The 13,831-nt window shown below is 38.4% G+C and overlaps 1 protein-coding gene across 8 annotated transcripts in view; it reads left to right on the top strand.

Annotated features, from left to right (window-relative positions):
- rapgef2b (Rap guanine nucleotide exchange factor 2b) overlaps positions 1-13,831 on the top strand; it is a 109,840-nt gene that overhangs the window by 37,570 nt on the left and 58,439 nt on the right. For all 8 annotated transcript variants that reach the window (XM_063493916.1, XM_063493885.1, XM_063493877.1 and 5 more), the window contains exon 4: positions 5,328-5,411. In XM_063493916.1, coding sequence (XP_063349986.1) covers positions 5,328-5,411 — 84 coding nt within the window. The remainder of the gene's footprint in view (positions 1-5,327; positions 5,412-13,831) is intronic.

Below are 13,831 nucleotides of genomic sequence, written 5' to 3'. Positions count from 1 at the left end.
TTTTAATTAGTGTTTTTAAAAATGATTTGCTGAAGCCACTTACTCATTTCTGTCGAGGAGAAAACATATTTTATCCAATATATTCTGACAATATTAAAGAAGAACACTTAACAGACTGTGATATTTTAACCCCTGGCTAAGGTTCAGAGGGAGCAGCTGTCGGAAAGTTGCCCTCACAGGCAGCTCCTGTTCCATGTGACAGCGTGAAGCTGCTTTCCTTCATAAACGGCGTCATGGGAAGGTAGATGAAGGAAAACTCTGGGAGAAAGAGCTGAAAAACTCATCACATCCCAGCGACCAGTCAGCTTATATAATTATTCATTTCAGTAAATTCTGTTCAGCTTGTGTGGCACTGACATGGAGACGTTAGTCATTTGCTAAGTATCTGGTAGAGCTGCTTTTTAATGACAGAAAAATGACAGATGGATGTTTATTTTTAGAATAAGATTTTTTCTTTTCTTTTCTTTTTTTTTTTCTTTTTTTTTTTTTTTTATATCCCGTCTTGAAAGGAAATATTTTGGAGTTATGCAAAAAAAGTAGTTTGGTCAGAAGTTTTAAGCGCTGGACATTAACCAGTAGACTCTGTCGTCTCCTGACCTTTTTTCTTTTTCTTTTTTTTTAAATTTTGTGTTTGTTGGACAGTTGAAAACTTTGAATGCTTTATTTCAAAATATCAACACAACATTGCGAGACTGCCAGTCTCCTGAGTCCATGGTAAAAGCAGCATGACAATAACAAGTTAAAATAGTCAGAGTTGCTTATATGCCCCTCAGTGTGAGTGTAGAAACACTTCTAGTGTTTTGAAACTCCTGATTGTTTGTTTGTGTGTCTGTGTTGTAATAATATGTGCAATAATATATAGAAAATTGACCTTTTTTATGTATTTATTTTACAATATTCTGTTGCATAGAACGACTTGCATTTGGAGTTAATTTAATGAAAGTCATTTATGAATAAAGTTCAAAAACTACACTTGCAGAAATGTAAAGACTTTTTTTTGACGACTGTAATATGTGTTATAAAGTCAGACCATCTAATCAAAGACATAAATCTTGACAGTGACAATAATAACAATCCATATTATATAACGCTATATATGGTCTCTGAAATCTGACTGTTTTCTTAGTTTTAGAAGTCATTACTGAAATGTTGGTGTGGACTTTGGGCTTAGTAACTCTTCTATAAAAAATCTGTAGCACACTAGGAAAACGGGAAAACCCCCAAACCATAATGTTCAGAACAGTTAAACCGTGAATTTTTGAGCCTGTAAAATATTTTTTTCTAAGAGCCAACTATGATTCCCTTTACTATTTGCAAAAGGCAATTATTCTTGAATGAAACAGTTTGTAAAAGTCAAACCTAATTTTGTGAAAGTCTTTGTCATAATAATTTTGTCCCCATTTTACCCCTGCTGCTGCCTCCATGGCGATCAACCAGATTCCCCACTGTTAAAGGTTTCCCTGTGAGGGTTTTGGTGGATGATGCTTAGCATTTGACTATCGCTTCCAGTACTCATGACCCAGTTCAGTCAAGCTGTCGCTCCACATAAGTCTTCTATCTCCTACTTTTTTTGGTGTTGTATCTTCTCCTCCTACTCCTCAGCCATGTGAGGTGCTTCCCTCGCTTTCCTCCCTGCATGCCGGCAATTAATAATTGAACATTTCATTTTGTGTCGTATCCAAATGCAAAGAAGAGCCATAAAAAGGACTGAACGAGTCTGCAGGGAACCAGATGGAGATCAGTGGAGAAAAGGGGGAAAAAGAGAAGGGATGATTGTGGAGGGAGCGAGGAAGAATTTGCTGTGTGTCAGTAGGGTGTGCTGTCTGCAGCCTCATTAGTTGTGCAAGGAAAATGTGGAGAGGAGGAAGGAGGGGCAAGACTTTGTTCCCTTTGATTAAAAGGGGAAAAACTCAGTCAGCACAGTGTTGGTGGGTGTGGATATACGTTTCTGTGAAGAAGAAGATGTATAATAAGGGCACCCATCTTTTACCTTTCTGTTAGTAAAAACCAGTCCCACCTTGCAGATGTGTGACTGGTTATTAATTTCCATTATCTTGCCAATTAAAACGTCTCACTTGAACCAGGTGTTAATGCTCAGAAATAATAACTCAAGCTGATGTCTTATTAACACCAGAGAAACTTTCTGCAGACGTTCAGCTTCTGTGAGACGGTGACGTTTCAAAGTACAGACTAATAAACAGACTGCTGGAGGCAGGCGTCGTATAGAGAAACATTTATTTTAGCCTGCTGTTAAGATCATTTTGTGCGTTCATAGCAAAGAGAATTAAGTTTTTTGCGTTTGATGAAGTATAAACTCCAGTGTCACTTAAATTTGTGCATATATGGGATTATTAGGTTTCTTAAAATGTTATTTGATAAACTGCACAAAACGCAATAGGTAGATCTTACACTCTACAGGCCACAGTTAATATGTTAAAGTTCATGACAACCCAGCTAGGAAAAAGACTGAACAAGTAGGGCTTCTAGCACAAGCAGCTCATAGCAGCTGTCACATGTTGTGGTGGAGGGTGATTATTTGGGCTTGTTTTGCAGCCATAGGTCCAGGGCATCTTGCAGCCATTGAGTTGACTGACTGAGGTTAAACCCCTTTGTATAACAACATATTCTAGAATTAAATGTGAGGCCATTCAAACATCCAAAGCTTGGCACAAATTGGGTCATGCAGCAGGTGCATGCAACCTTGCAGTAGGTCATGCAGTTCATGCAACCAGACTAAAATGCTGTGGCAGGACTTTAAGAGATCTATGCATAAACAAATCCATAAACCTCAATGAACTACAGCAACATAAAGAATAGCAGACCAAAATTCCTCCACAGCAATTTGAGCGACTGTTATTTGTATTGCACATTTATGACTGAACTGCTGCATGATGATATTAAAGCAAAATTGTTCAAAATGATGTTATAACTGGTCCTCCGGAGTTTTAAAGCTAAATGTTAGAGTAATGGGTAGGAATACTGCAATAAACCTATCAAGTTTATTGTAGTAAATTGGATGAAAAAACTAGTGCAACTCTGATGTCTACATTAAATGTGAAGCTGCTGTCAGCAGCTTGTGGGCTTTCTTTGCATAATTTCACCTGCTAAGAGCTGGAAAACTTTATCATATTTCGTATTTGTTCCAGTTTTGTTTCTAATCAGATATAACACGTTAACTGTACTTTAAATGCAGTGCTATACTACATGCAAAACCTTAACTAGTCATAAATAGTTGGAATTGCATTTTTTGGGGGAGTTTCAACCAGCTTTAAATTGTGTAATTTTCAGCTCAATTTGGAAACATTAACTAACATCCATCCATCCATCTTCTTCCGCTTTATCCGGGCTGCGGGGGCAGCAGTCTACGCAGAGAAGCCAGACCTTCCTCTCCCCAGCCATCTCCTCCAGCTTATCCGGGAGAACACTAAGGCGTTCCCAGGCCAGCCGAGAGATATTAACTAACAAAGTAACCATAACTGCTATGGTGACATTAAGTTATGGTAGCATAAATTACAGCAGTTTACAAGTACTGGCATGTTTATTTTTGCCCATAACTGCTAACTTCCTTCTCTGGATTTTTGCTTCTTCTTTACTGTCAGAGGTGCGTTTCCCAACACGTCTGATTGACAAGGCTGTCAGTTGATCACTGTTGTAATTACTTGAAAAATGCAGCACAGTGTCTCCAGTATAATGTGTTTTGATATAAGCTTATACTTAACTAAATCCAGTAACACATAACTCACAATTTATGCTGGTACAGCAGCATTTTGCTTCCTTATACTTTATCTCACCAGCACAGCAGTTATATATGTTGATTCCCCTTGAAGCACTCTGCACTGAATTGATTGCGTATAGATGAAAGCAAGCATTATTATTATTTATTATTATTGTTCTTTCTTTCTTTGTTTACATTGTCATTAGGTTAATATGTATGTCTCTTTGATAATCCTGCATGTACCACTGATGTACACTGAGGGTTCAGCCTTTTGAGATTATCTCAGCGCAATCCCTGCGGTTTCTGTGAAGACCCAAGGATAAGCGAGATGATTACAGAGACAAAACGGATGAATTTTAAAATCTGAGGATATCCTTTCAACATTAGCGGCGTAGATTATTAACACTGACGTACCAAATGTGATTTCTGAAAATTATATTTAGTGAGTTGTTTATCTGTAGGCAAATTCTCCTCAGTGGAGTCTTTTGATGTTCCTTAATAAGGCCTGTGGTTCACATGAACTGCCACACAATTCTTAAAACTGAAAAAAGTGCACAGTCTTGATGTTTAGTGTGGTTTTGTTTACCCGTTATATTCCCTGGAAAATGGCTTGACAATCAGCTGCGTCATCCAGAGGTCAGTGTGGGTTTATTTCAGAGGCCCATTTTCCCGCCTGTGTGGGGACAGACATGAGTCTTCAGTTCATTCACAGTTCTCTCTCTTTTCCTTTCAGTTTCTCGCTTTTTTATTTTTTGTAATTTTATTAATCATTTGGCGCAGCGAGCAGTCTTGCATCACTGACGCATTAAGTCACAGTACCTGCACAGAAAATGGTGATAAGTAAACTGACACAGCAAATAATCTCCATCAATAGATTGATTTGTACATAAACATTTTCAATTTACTGTCGCAGAGGGTAAAAGGAGGGAGTGTTCTGCTTTGTGGGCATTCACAAAGATAGCTGCAGACTCCACAGATGACTACTTGTTCTTATTATACTACTTTGTAGTCTACCTGGAGAATCTTTGTGCTTTTGGTGGCCTTGTAGTGTAGTTGTTGTGCATACAAGTCTGCAGAGAGCCTTGTACACCCACTGATGATGAAATCCATGCCCCACAGTGACCCTTTCATGTAGTGGCATAGATTAAGCAGGGACCCCTTTTGGGAATTTCTGTCAAGAATTGTTTTTTCTTTTTATTATCCACAGCAACAAATGAAATGAAATATTTGACCTTACTTGCAAATCTGTTTTTAATAGCCAGAATAGCTGTGATGCATTAGGATGCCTGGTGGTGTCTTACAATGCCAGTAGGATGTTGAATTGCTAACCCTTTGGATCCTGTTGATTGTTGGTGGGGTCTTTTTGGATCATGTTTGTTTTACGCATCCTGCAAATAACAGATTGAGATCCAGAGCATTTTGAAAGAGACAGGTTTTTTTTTTTTATTGTTTTATTTTTTTTTTTCATCAGTTATAGGCTCATCTATCCAAATCTACAAAAATTCTCATTTTGTTCATCATCCTTAATTATATTTTGGTCTGCTTCGTGTCAAAATATCACCATTAATTCATTCCGAAATAATGTATGTCTTTCTGTCTTTCTGTCTTTCAGCCCTGATGACATAGGAAGCTGCTGGTACATCCTGTTGTCTGGCTCAGTTTTCATCAAAGAATCCATGTTCCTGCCCAGAAGCAGGTAAGATCATCGGCCATTTTGAATGCTGTTTGAAGGCGTGATTTTTGGCAGTAACATGCAAGCATCCGCTTTCCTTCCAAGCCAATTTAAAATGAAGAGACAAATGTCTCTCTCACCAAGATTTGTTTCCTGTCTTATCAGCTTCTTGTTAACTTTTATTAAAATTGGCTTGTAAAAATTTTGCACAGCAGCAAATGTTTGTATGCAGTTATGCGATTTCACTAAAGAAAATTTTAACCTTATCATTGTTTCTTTGGTTTCAAAAACAGATTTTACTCATGTTTTTGGCATAACTATTTAATTTTAATTTATATCTTTTTTTTTAAATCAGTAATTTAATACAAAAAGTCATTTTAACATTTACTTTTTCCTATGCAAATTGGTTACTTCTCATGTACAAGAATGTTGCTGGTACATCGACATGACTTCTCTGCAGTTCAAGAGAAATACATTAGGTGACTAGGTCGAGAATAAAATACATGTCGTCATTAAAAATTATAAACAGTTCTCATAAAATACATTTTTACACTCCGAAATTCTCAAACTATATCACCAACACTGCAAAAAGGTGAATGTACATCTGTCCATTCCTAATACACTTATCCAAGTAAGGGTTACATAGAGGGGAAGCTAGAGCCTATCCAGCTGTCATAGGGTAAAAAGCGGGATACATAGGCATGGTTTGAAGCTGTGTAAAACCACATTATAGTAGCTTACACTGTAACACTTGTACTTTGCAAGTAGAGACACCTTGACTAAATCGTATGAATTCCTGATCATAATTAAAAGATTAGCATAAGTCATGTCCTTTTAAAGCTTTTGACCTGTATCACAGTAGGCTGAATAACCTTGGGTAGAAAGCATTATTGTCATCACCATTTTAGCATAGTTGAAAAGCTCAAGTAACACGAACCATTTCATTAGTCTTCCTCTTGGATAATTCCTGCTTTTTCTGATTTAACCATATTGCATATTATTTTAGTTTTTGAGTGAGGCTTGAAAATAATTATTTATGGCACCTTCAGAGGACTTAAGACTCATGTTCCCCTCTCACAGCAGTGTTCACCACCTCTGAAGCCAAGACTCAAATGTTAAAAAGCTGCGATTTCACAAGTGGATCTGTTACATGAAATATCCCTGTAGGCGTCTTGAAAACAATGATCTTTTTATCCATTAGGCTTGCATAACACACCTACGGCCACTCTGATCTCGAGGCCATCACTTTAGGCCGTGGAGCAGAACTGTTCCGGCTGTACAGCGGGAGTCCACTGAGGTCGTTCTTTGGGTTTGTACGAACGTGGGAGGCATTTAAAACGGAAGAGTTGATCGGAAATGTGCCAAAAAGCTAGCCCCCTCTTAAATATAACCTTTTCAGTTTTATGAAGGTGAAAGTGTGTGTGTGTGTGGGATGCCCGAAGGGGGATCTGAAGGTACTGGCAGATTAAAGTTAATGCTTGACCATAGTCACAGAGGAGAAGAAGGCCCTGAAAGTGTTTACTAAGCATATGTTGCAAAGGAGCTTGTGGAGGGAGGATCCGCTGTGCTGTGTGAGACTGCATGGGGTTGATAATTAGCTCAGATGTTCAGAATAAAGCCAACTGCTTTATTCAGGACTGTCACATTTATGTTTTCTGTGCTAAATTATGCATATGAAGCACCAACTGCACGTTGAGCGGTTTTAGTTTCTGCGAGAATGTGCTTCAGTGCCACTAGCTGAGATTCATGTGAGCAACTAGATGAAAAGAAGGCAATCTGGCAATAGTCGTATGGGAATATTACATTGTACAGAGCATGCAATATATAATACACCTGCATAAGAGGCAGCACTAAGCCTGGCACAATCATAATCTGAATGCGTGTTATAGATGTTCCGCAAAAAAAGTTTTGTCTTTTGTTGAATGATTATTGTCTTCTTTTACAAGCAACAGCTGTTCATTCACCACAGCACTGACTTTTGTAGACATGCTGGGTGTGCAGAATGCAAAAGTCTGAATTAGTTGGGTCAAACTTGACAAGCTTCTTAGAACGAAGACTTTGTGATGTCTGATTGAGCTTATGTAACAATAGAGCAGGTAAATGTCTGTAGTACTCAGAGTGAGCTTCTTTTATCATTTTACCCTCCACACTCTTCCAAGTTTAATCCAAGGGTAACATTTCCATCGGTGAGAAAGCAGAATGACTCCTAGTGTTTTGTTGGTCAACAGCATATAAAAAATGGCAAAAGGTAGGCTCAGGCTACTTTAAACAAAAACTTTCAGATGCTGGTTTTTCTTTCCTCTTGGATATCGTAAGGCCTCACTCACACAGTCCTAGACTGTGTGAGTGAGCAATCTCCTGGCAAACACAGGTACCTAAGTTTCTACAGTTTGCCTGGATGATATTGACTTGTTATCTAATAACAAAAAATTACATTCCAACTAATCGCCAACTGACTGTAAAACTAAGAAATCACAAACTGTGATCATCAGCCTCTTTTGATGCAGTATTCTCTTTGCAACAACAACAGCAACTTCACCAGCAACCACTCACCACTAGTCAGGAAATGCATCTTTCGCTAATGACTGGTGGTTACCAGGAAGGCGGCAACCAATCTGTAGGCCTGACTGAGGCTTAATGTGTTTCTCTGGGACACAGTTCTGGATGCGGCACCCAATCAAAATAAAAGGTTTGAAGGGATTGCAGCTGAGACCATTTGTTTCAGATAGTGGGCCTACATCAAGACCCAGAGTTAGACAAACATGAATTATATAAAGTTACCTACCTGACTAACACAGGTTTGTTAATCTTAGTGAAACGGCACATACACTGTGTTGAAAACAGTTATACAAAAGGAGCCAGTTCATGCCAACAATGAAGTAGAGAAAAATATGCATTGTTAAATTTACCAAGGTAATTTACTATTGCACTGGCTGATTAGATTATGGCCAACTGTCATTGGTTGTTGTAGTTTTTTATATTCATACACTAATTTCATTAATGAAATTGTTGTATTAGCCTCCTAGTATATTGTAAGCCACTTGGCTCTATTTAAAAGAAAGAACAAAAAAAGGTGTTTTGGGGGAAATGAAGCAGAACCTATTTCCTCAGTGACAATCAGGCATTTTCAAAATGACACATTCAATGGCACATTCTAAGTCAACGTTTCAAGGACTCCTGGGTCATGAAACTCACTCAGGTTTTGAATGACAGTCTGCATTTTCAGTTCAAGAATGAAAAGGAGAAGAATAAGACTTTTTCTTGACAGCGGCGTTGTGGCTGTATTCCCGTAACAGTGCTAGAGAAACTCAATCATTTAATGTGATGCAAAGCTGTAAACCTAACTGAAATCTTCCTGTTTTCCTGGTAGAAAGCGTGACTGTCATAGTTTCTGTATTAAAGCATTTGTGTGTCTTATCATCTTATTATGAACATTTCTGTTGTTTTTTGGTTTTTTTTTTTCTTTTTTTTCTTTTCTTTTCTTTTACATGGATTGTTCTTAACGGTTTTCCTATAGGGGCAAAACGCTGGGTGGTAGGAAAAGATCCAGACACACTGCCTCACCTAGTCTATAAAGAGGACAAATGGTGAAGGTAAAATGGCTCGGAGGGGAAATTGGTTGTGGCACGAGTAACTGAATGGAGTCCAGTGGGACTTCCTGAAGCTTTTAAAGATGTGGTGGAATTGGGTTTCAGACAGGCCCTACCCAGAAATGGCTGTTCATATCTACACTAGCAGCAAGGTTGAAAACCTGATACGTCTCCATCATTCTCTCAGTGCTTCTCTTGCTCTCTTACTGCCGGTAGCTGTAGTGACATCTGATCCAGGGGGGAGATGAATGACTCAGTCATTAATCGTAGAAGCTGGAACTGTATGCCGTAAACCCAAAATCAAATATCACCTAAATAGATACATGTTTAGTCATGGTACGCTGAAGGCTGACTTTAGCATACCGTGACCAAAGTGCACTACTGGTGATTTAGTCAGTTTTAAAAGTGACAGTCAGCCTTGTATAATTTGTTATGATTCTGCAGAGATTGTAACTCTTATTTCATGAAAAAATGTATTGGCATTTATAGAGTACTTCTTGAGCCTTGGTGACCACCCGGAGCTTTAAACCGAGTCCAGCTTGTGTTATGTTCAGTGTTTCTATCGTAGAAACTCACACAATGCATTGAGGCAGTTTGGGATACAGTATCCTCTGGCCTAAGGAGGTTTTAGACCACCAACTTTCCAATTAATGGACATCCTCAAAAACAGGACAGAGGAAAAAGCAGCATTTATAATTCAAGCGTGTGCTCAGGGGGTGATCTGCTAAAACTTGGCTTGTATCTACCAATATAGTGTTTTTACATGATGTAAGACGGTTATACAAAAAGCACTCATTTTATCGCAGAGCATCATGTACAAAATGTTGGTATGTTATTGTGTTACTATTTTTAGCATCTTTTTACTAAATTCAGAACACCGAGTGGTCATTATAAGTTAGCACCCAGGTAGACTGCTTCCTCTGACTTCAAGCAGGCTGAGTAGTGAAGACTGGTCTTGCTGAGATTAAATCTAGGGAATGTTTCCTTTTTAATATTGCAGAGAAAGTCCTGACAGAGGGACAGGAAGGCATTTCAGTTTAACTGACTGTTTACTTGTTTACTTTCATTTTTAGTTCCCACTTATTTATTTTTTACACACCGTCCGTTTAGGTTGAGATACCAAAGCTACTTGGCTCGGGTTATAAGATAATGGTTTGATTAGAAATCTACACTTTCACGTTGTTAGCCACATGCAGGTTACCAGGGTGATGACTACATTGCAGATTTAAAATGTGCTTTCAGTCCATGACTGATGAGATCAGATGATAACTGCCTACCGAGCCTGTTAGCAGCCACAGGATGGTGCTTCCAAGTGAGATCTATGGAAGTGATTACAACTGATAATGACCATTTAATGGGATGAAAACATTTGGAACGGGTGATCTGTTGTGACCGTTGTCTACCACTATATCACTCTGCACAGAATAAAACACTTTTTTTTTTTTTGTAGCTGCCATTTTTCAGATGTTACACATCTATTGGTCGGGCCATTATTGAGATGGTTGTGTTTTAAGCGAGTGTCTTTAAGAGCTTTTTGAGAGCTTTTCAACTACTGAGCTGTTAATGGTTTCAGGGATGAATTTTCCTTCAGAAGGTTTTCCAGTGTAGGTGTGTTCCTTAAATTAGATGTACCAAATCTGCAACTTTCAAATGTTAACAACAGGCTAAAGACGAGGATTTGCACAATCATTATTTTCACATGTACTCTGCATTCAACACTAAACTATTTTTAGCCATAGTTTCTAGTAACTGCATGGAACTGTGGACTTCCACCCTGAAACACCCTTTAGTAAACCCAGACCGATTTTACTTCCCTTCCTCCACGGTGCTGTGTGCATTCATTTTCAATATACTGCTATCAAAGCTTCTTTCGTTCATCCACCTCCAAACTGTTTTCTCATCATCAGTCACTCCTTACACTGGGTAAACCAAAACCACAACTCTTAACATAATCATCCCATATGGGAAAATTGGGTTTTTTGGTAACAGGAATGTTTGCATCATCACATCTTGTGAACTGCTGGGAAAAAAAGGCCGGTACCGATAAGACTGTTTCTTGACAGGCAGACTCATCTGTGACTGTAGATGACAAACTAATCCAGTGACGATTTATTCTCTTGTTGCACAATACAGATCTTTCTCAACGCTTCTGATATTCATTTCCATTCTGTGGAACAGTTGCTGGCTGAACAGGAGATTTTTTTGTTTGTTTTTTTTTTTTTTTTTTATTAATCCATTTCATGACTAAAAATGGTTACTGTGCTTGTGCATCTCATTATTTTTTAATTTTAATTGAAATATTAGGTGCTCATCCATCTGGTATGATTTTAATGGTGGTTGTTGTTGACAACCAAGTAAGTCTTGTTTTCTCATTTTAGAGCAATAGTATGTTTAAAAATAAACATTTCTAGGTCCTGCCAGCGACAGGCCACAGACTGTGAAACAGTACTGTTGGTTTGTTTTGACATGAAATTTTGACTTTGTGCTGAATATTTTTTGTCCTCAGTTTATTCTTTTCTTTTTTTAAGGGGATGCTCTTAGATACAACTCACACAGTCATGTGAACAGGACTACTCCACAAAATAACACTTATTATATCATCGGGGTTATCTTGCCTTTGGCTTGGAGGTTTAATTTTTCATTGTTTTATTTTTTTTTTCCAAATTGAAAGTCTGCTCTAAATCCAGGGACATGTAGTCTGACTATTAACCTGGCACGAATCATGCAATAAATAAATAAAACCCCATCAAGCTGCACCATGGAAAGTTTAGATCTATAAATTGAAAACATCTCCCCATATGCTGGGTCCTCCTTTTCCTCAAATTTCTAAGCTGCATTAAAAAAAAAAAAGAGTTGGGTTGGGTAAACATCATTTCCAGCAGGAAATGACGTTTACTCAACAACCCTCAGGTTAAACATTGATCACTTGCTATGAAGTCTTTGTGCTACCAGAATGTTTGTTGTTATCTTGCTAGTGAAGGTGTGTGTGTGTGTGTGTGTGTGTGTGTGTGTGTGTGTGTGTGTGGGGTGGGGTGGGGATATGTGTATTTCTAGCATATTGATACTACAGAACACCCAAGGTTAGGGATGGGGATTGATAAGAATTAGCAATTCCGATTCCATTATCAGTATCACTTATCAATTCAATTCCCTTATTGATTCTCATTAGCTCCACTTTGAGAGTCACCACCATCTCTAAGCTGCTTATGAAAGTCATTACATTCATGTAAATTGATTTCATGCTGAGTTGTCAAATGTTTGTGCATGTTGGAGGTATTTCCCCTCTTTGTTGTGATCACCATTGGGGTCATTACTGAAAAAAGTAATTATTACACATATTACACAGAACACTTTTCTTAAAAGTAACGCAGTGCGTTACTTAATTACACCCGGGAGAAAGACATTTGTTACACAACTCGTTAAGTTACTTTGATGTTACGGTCTCATAATTACCAGTTAAGAATATAAACCTCCAGCCCCACACACCAACACAAATCCCTATCCTAATGAAGACACATGCGATCTATCTCTTAGTATTTATGTATGAACACAAAGCCGACAACACAAATAAAAGATGGAAACCAGCACAAGGAGACTTTAAAGCGGTCGTCACGATGATTCTAATGTAGAAACATGAAAAGATAGAAAATCAGACTACAGCCTGACTGCTCATCAGTTTGATACCTGTTGAAGTTCAGCAGCGGCTTCACCGCAAATGACTGCTCACTTTATCACAGTGATGGGCTGGGGTCAGCATTTACTCAAATTCAACACCACTCTGGGCTCTTGGCTAGCTTAGCAATAGCGTTCTGTCTGTGCCAGTGCTTGCAAAGAGCCGAAGTTGCGTTAACGGTATGATGCAGTTGTTCCGTCCTGGAGCAGTATCCATCGTGCTCCCAATCTTTGTGCAGTAAAATACAAGTAATGTCCATATCCACGCTGTAAACTGCACCACTGTTTTCCTCCTCCAATTCAGCTGATCGTAGCGAGAGTGCAAGAACTGACCAAGGAACTGGACTACTCGGAACTGGTTCTTGATTCCCATCCCTACCCACGGTTAATCCCGAATTCATCTGAATAAGATGAAATCCTGCTTTATAGTAGTCTCAGGTCCTGTGATTGTAAACCAGGACCATATTATCAGCCCTCCTCCTCCATGCTCAACAGTTGGTATGAGTTTTTTGTCCTGCCACATTTAGTTTTTCCCATACATGGCGCTGACCAAACATCTCCGCTTTGGTTTCATCTATCCAGTCGACCAAACCTAAGCTGTGCTACTTTTTTAAGAGGGACAAATATTTCTCCTGCCCTTCCGTATATACCATATAAACCATTATAATGTTTTTTTGTTTGTGGTGGTTTGTTGGTTTGTTTTGTTTGTTTTGTTTTGTTTTTTGTACTGTCATGGATTTTAACATGCTAACACAGGGCTGTAGTTTGAGATGTAATTCTTGGGTCTTTTGTGTATTCTCTAAGCATTGCATGGTCTTGCCTCGGGATGAGCTCTGGAGTTATTGCAGGTTATATGTAAGCTAAGGAAAATTTAAATTGCATGACACTGAACATATTTCCAGTTCTTTATTGGAAATGCCAGCTTTAGGTGTTAAAATTTTAAATGCGATGATGCCGCTCATCTGAAAACACAGTGAAATGATCATTCCAGCTTAAAGCTGGGGAAAAATGTTAAAAATAATGTTTAGAAGCTAGCAATCAAGCTTTTGAACCACAGGACACAACTAGACATTGAGGCAACTTGTGAGTTGGTCTTATATTTTTCATGTCTAAAATAAATCTAAGCACTGTAATTAGAATATTTGAGTTCACTTGACTTACTTCCTTGAGTTACTTCTACAA

This window comes from Pelmatolapia mariae, linkage group LG2 (assembly GCF_036321145.2).
Source record: "Pelmatolapia mariae isolate MD_Pm_ZW linkage group LG2, Pm_UMD_F_2, whole genome shotgun sequence".
NCBI lineage: Eukaryota > Metazoa > Chordata > Actinopteri > Cichliformes > Cichlidae > Pelmatolapia > Pelmatolapia mariae.
This window is presented reverse-complemented; position numbering and strand designations above follow the sequence as displayed.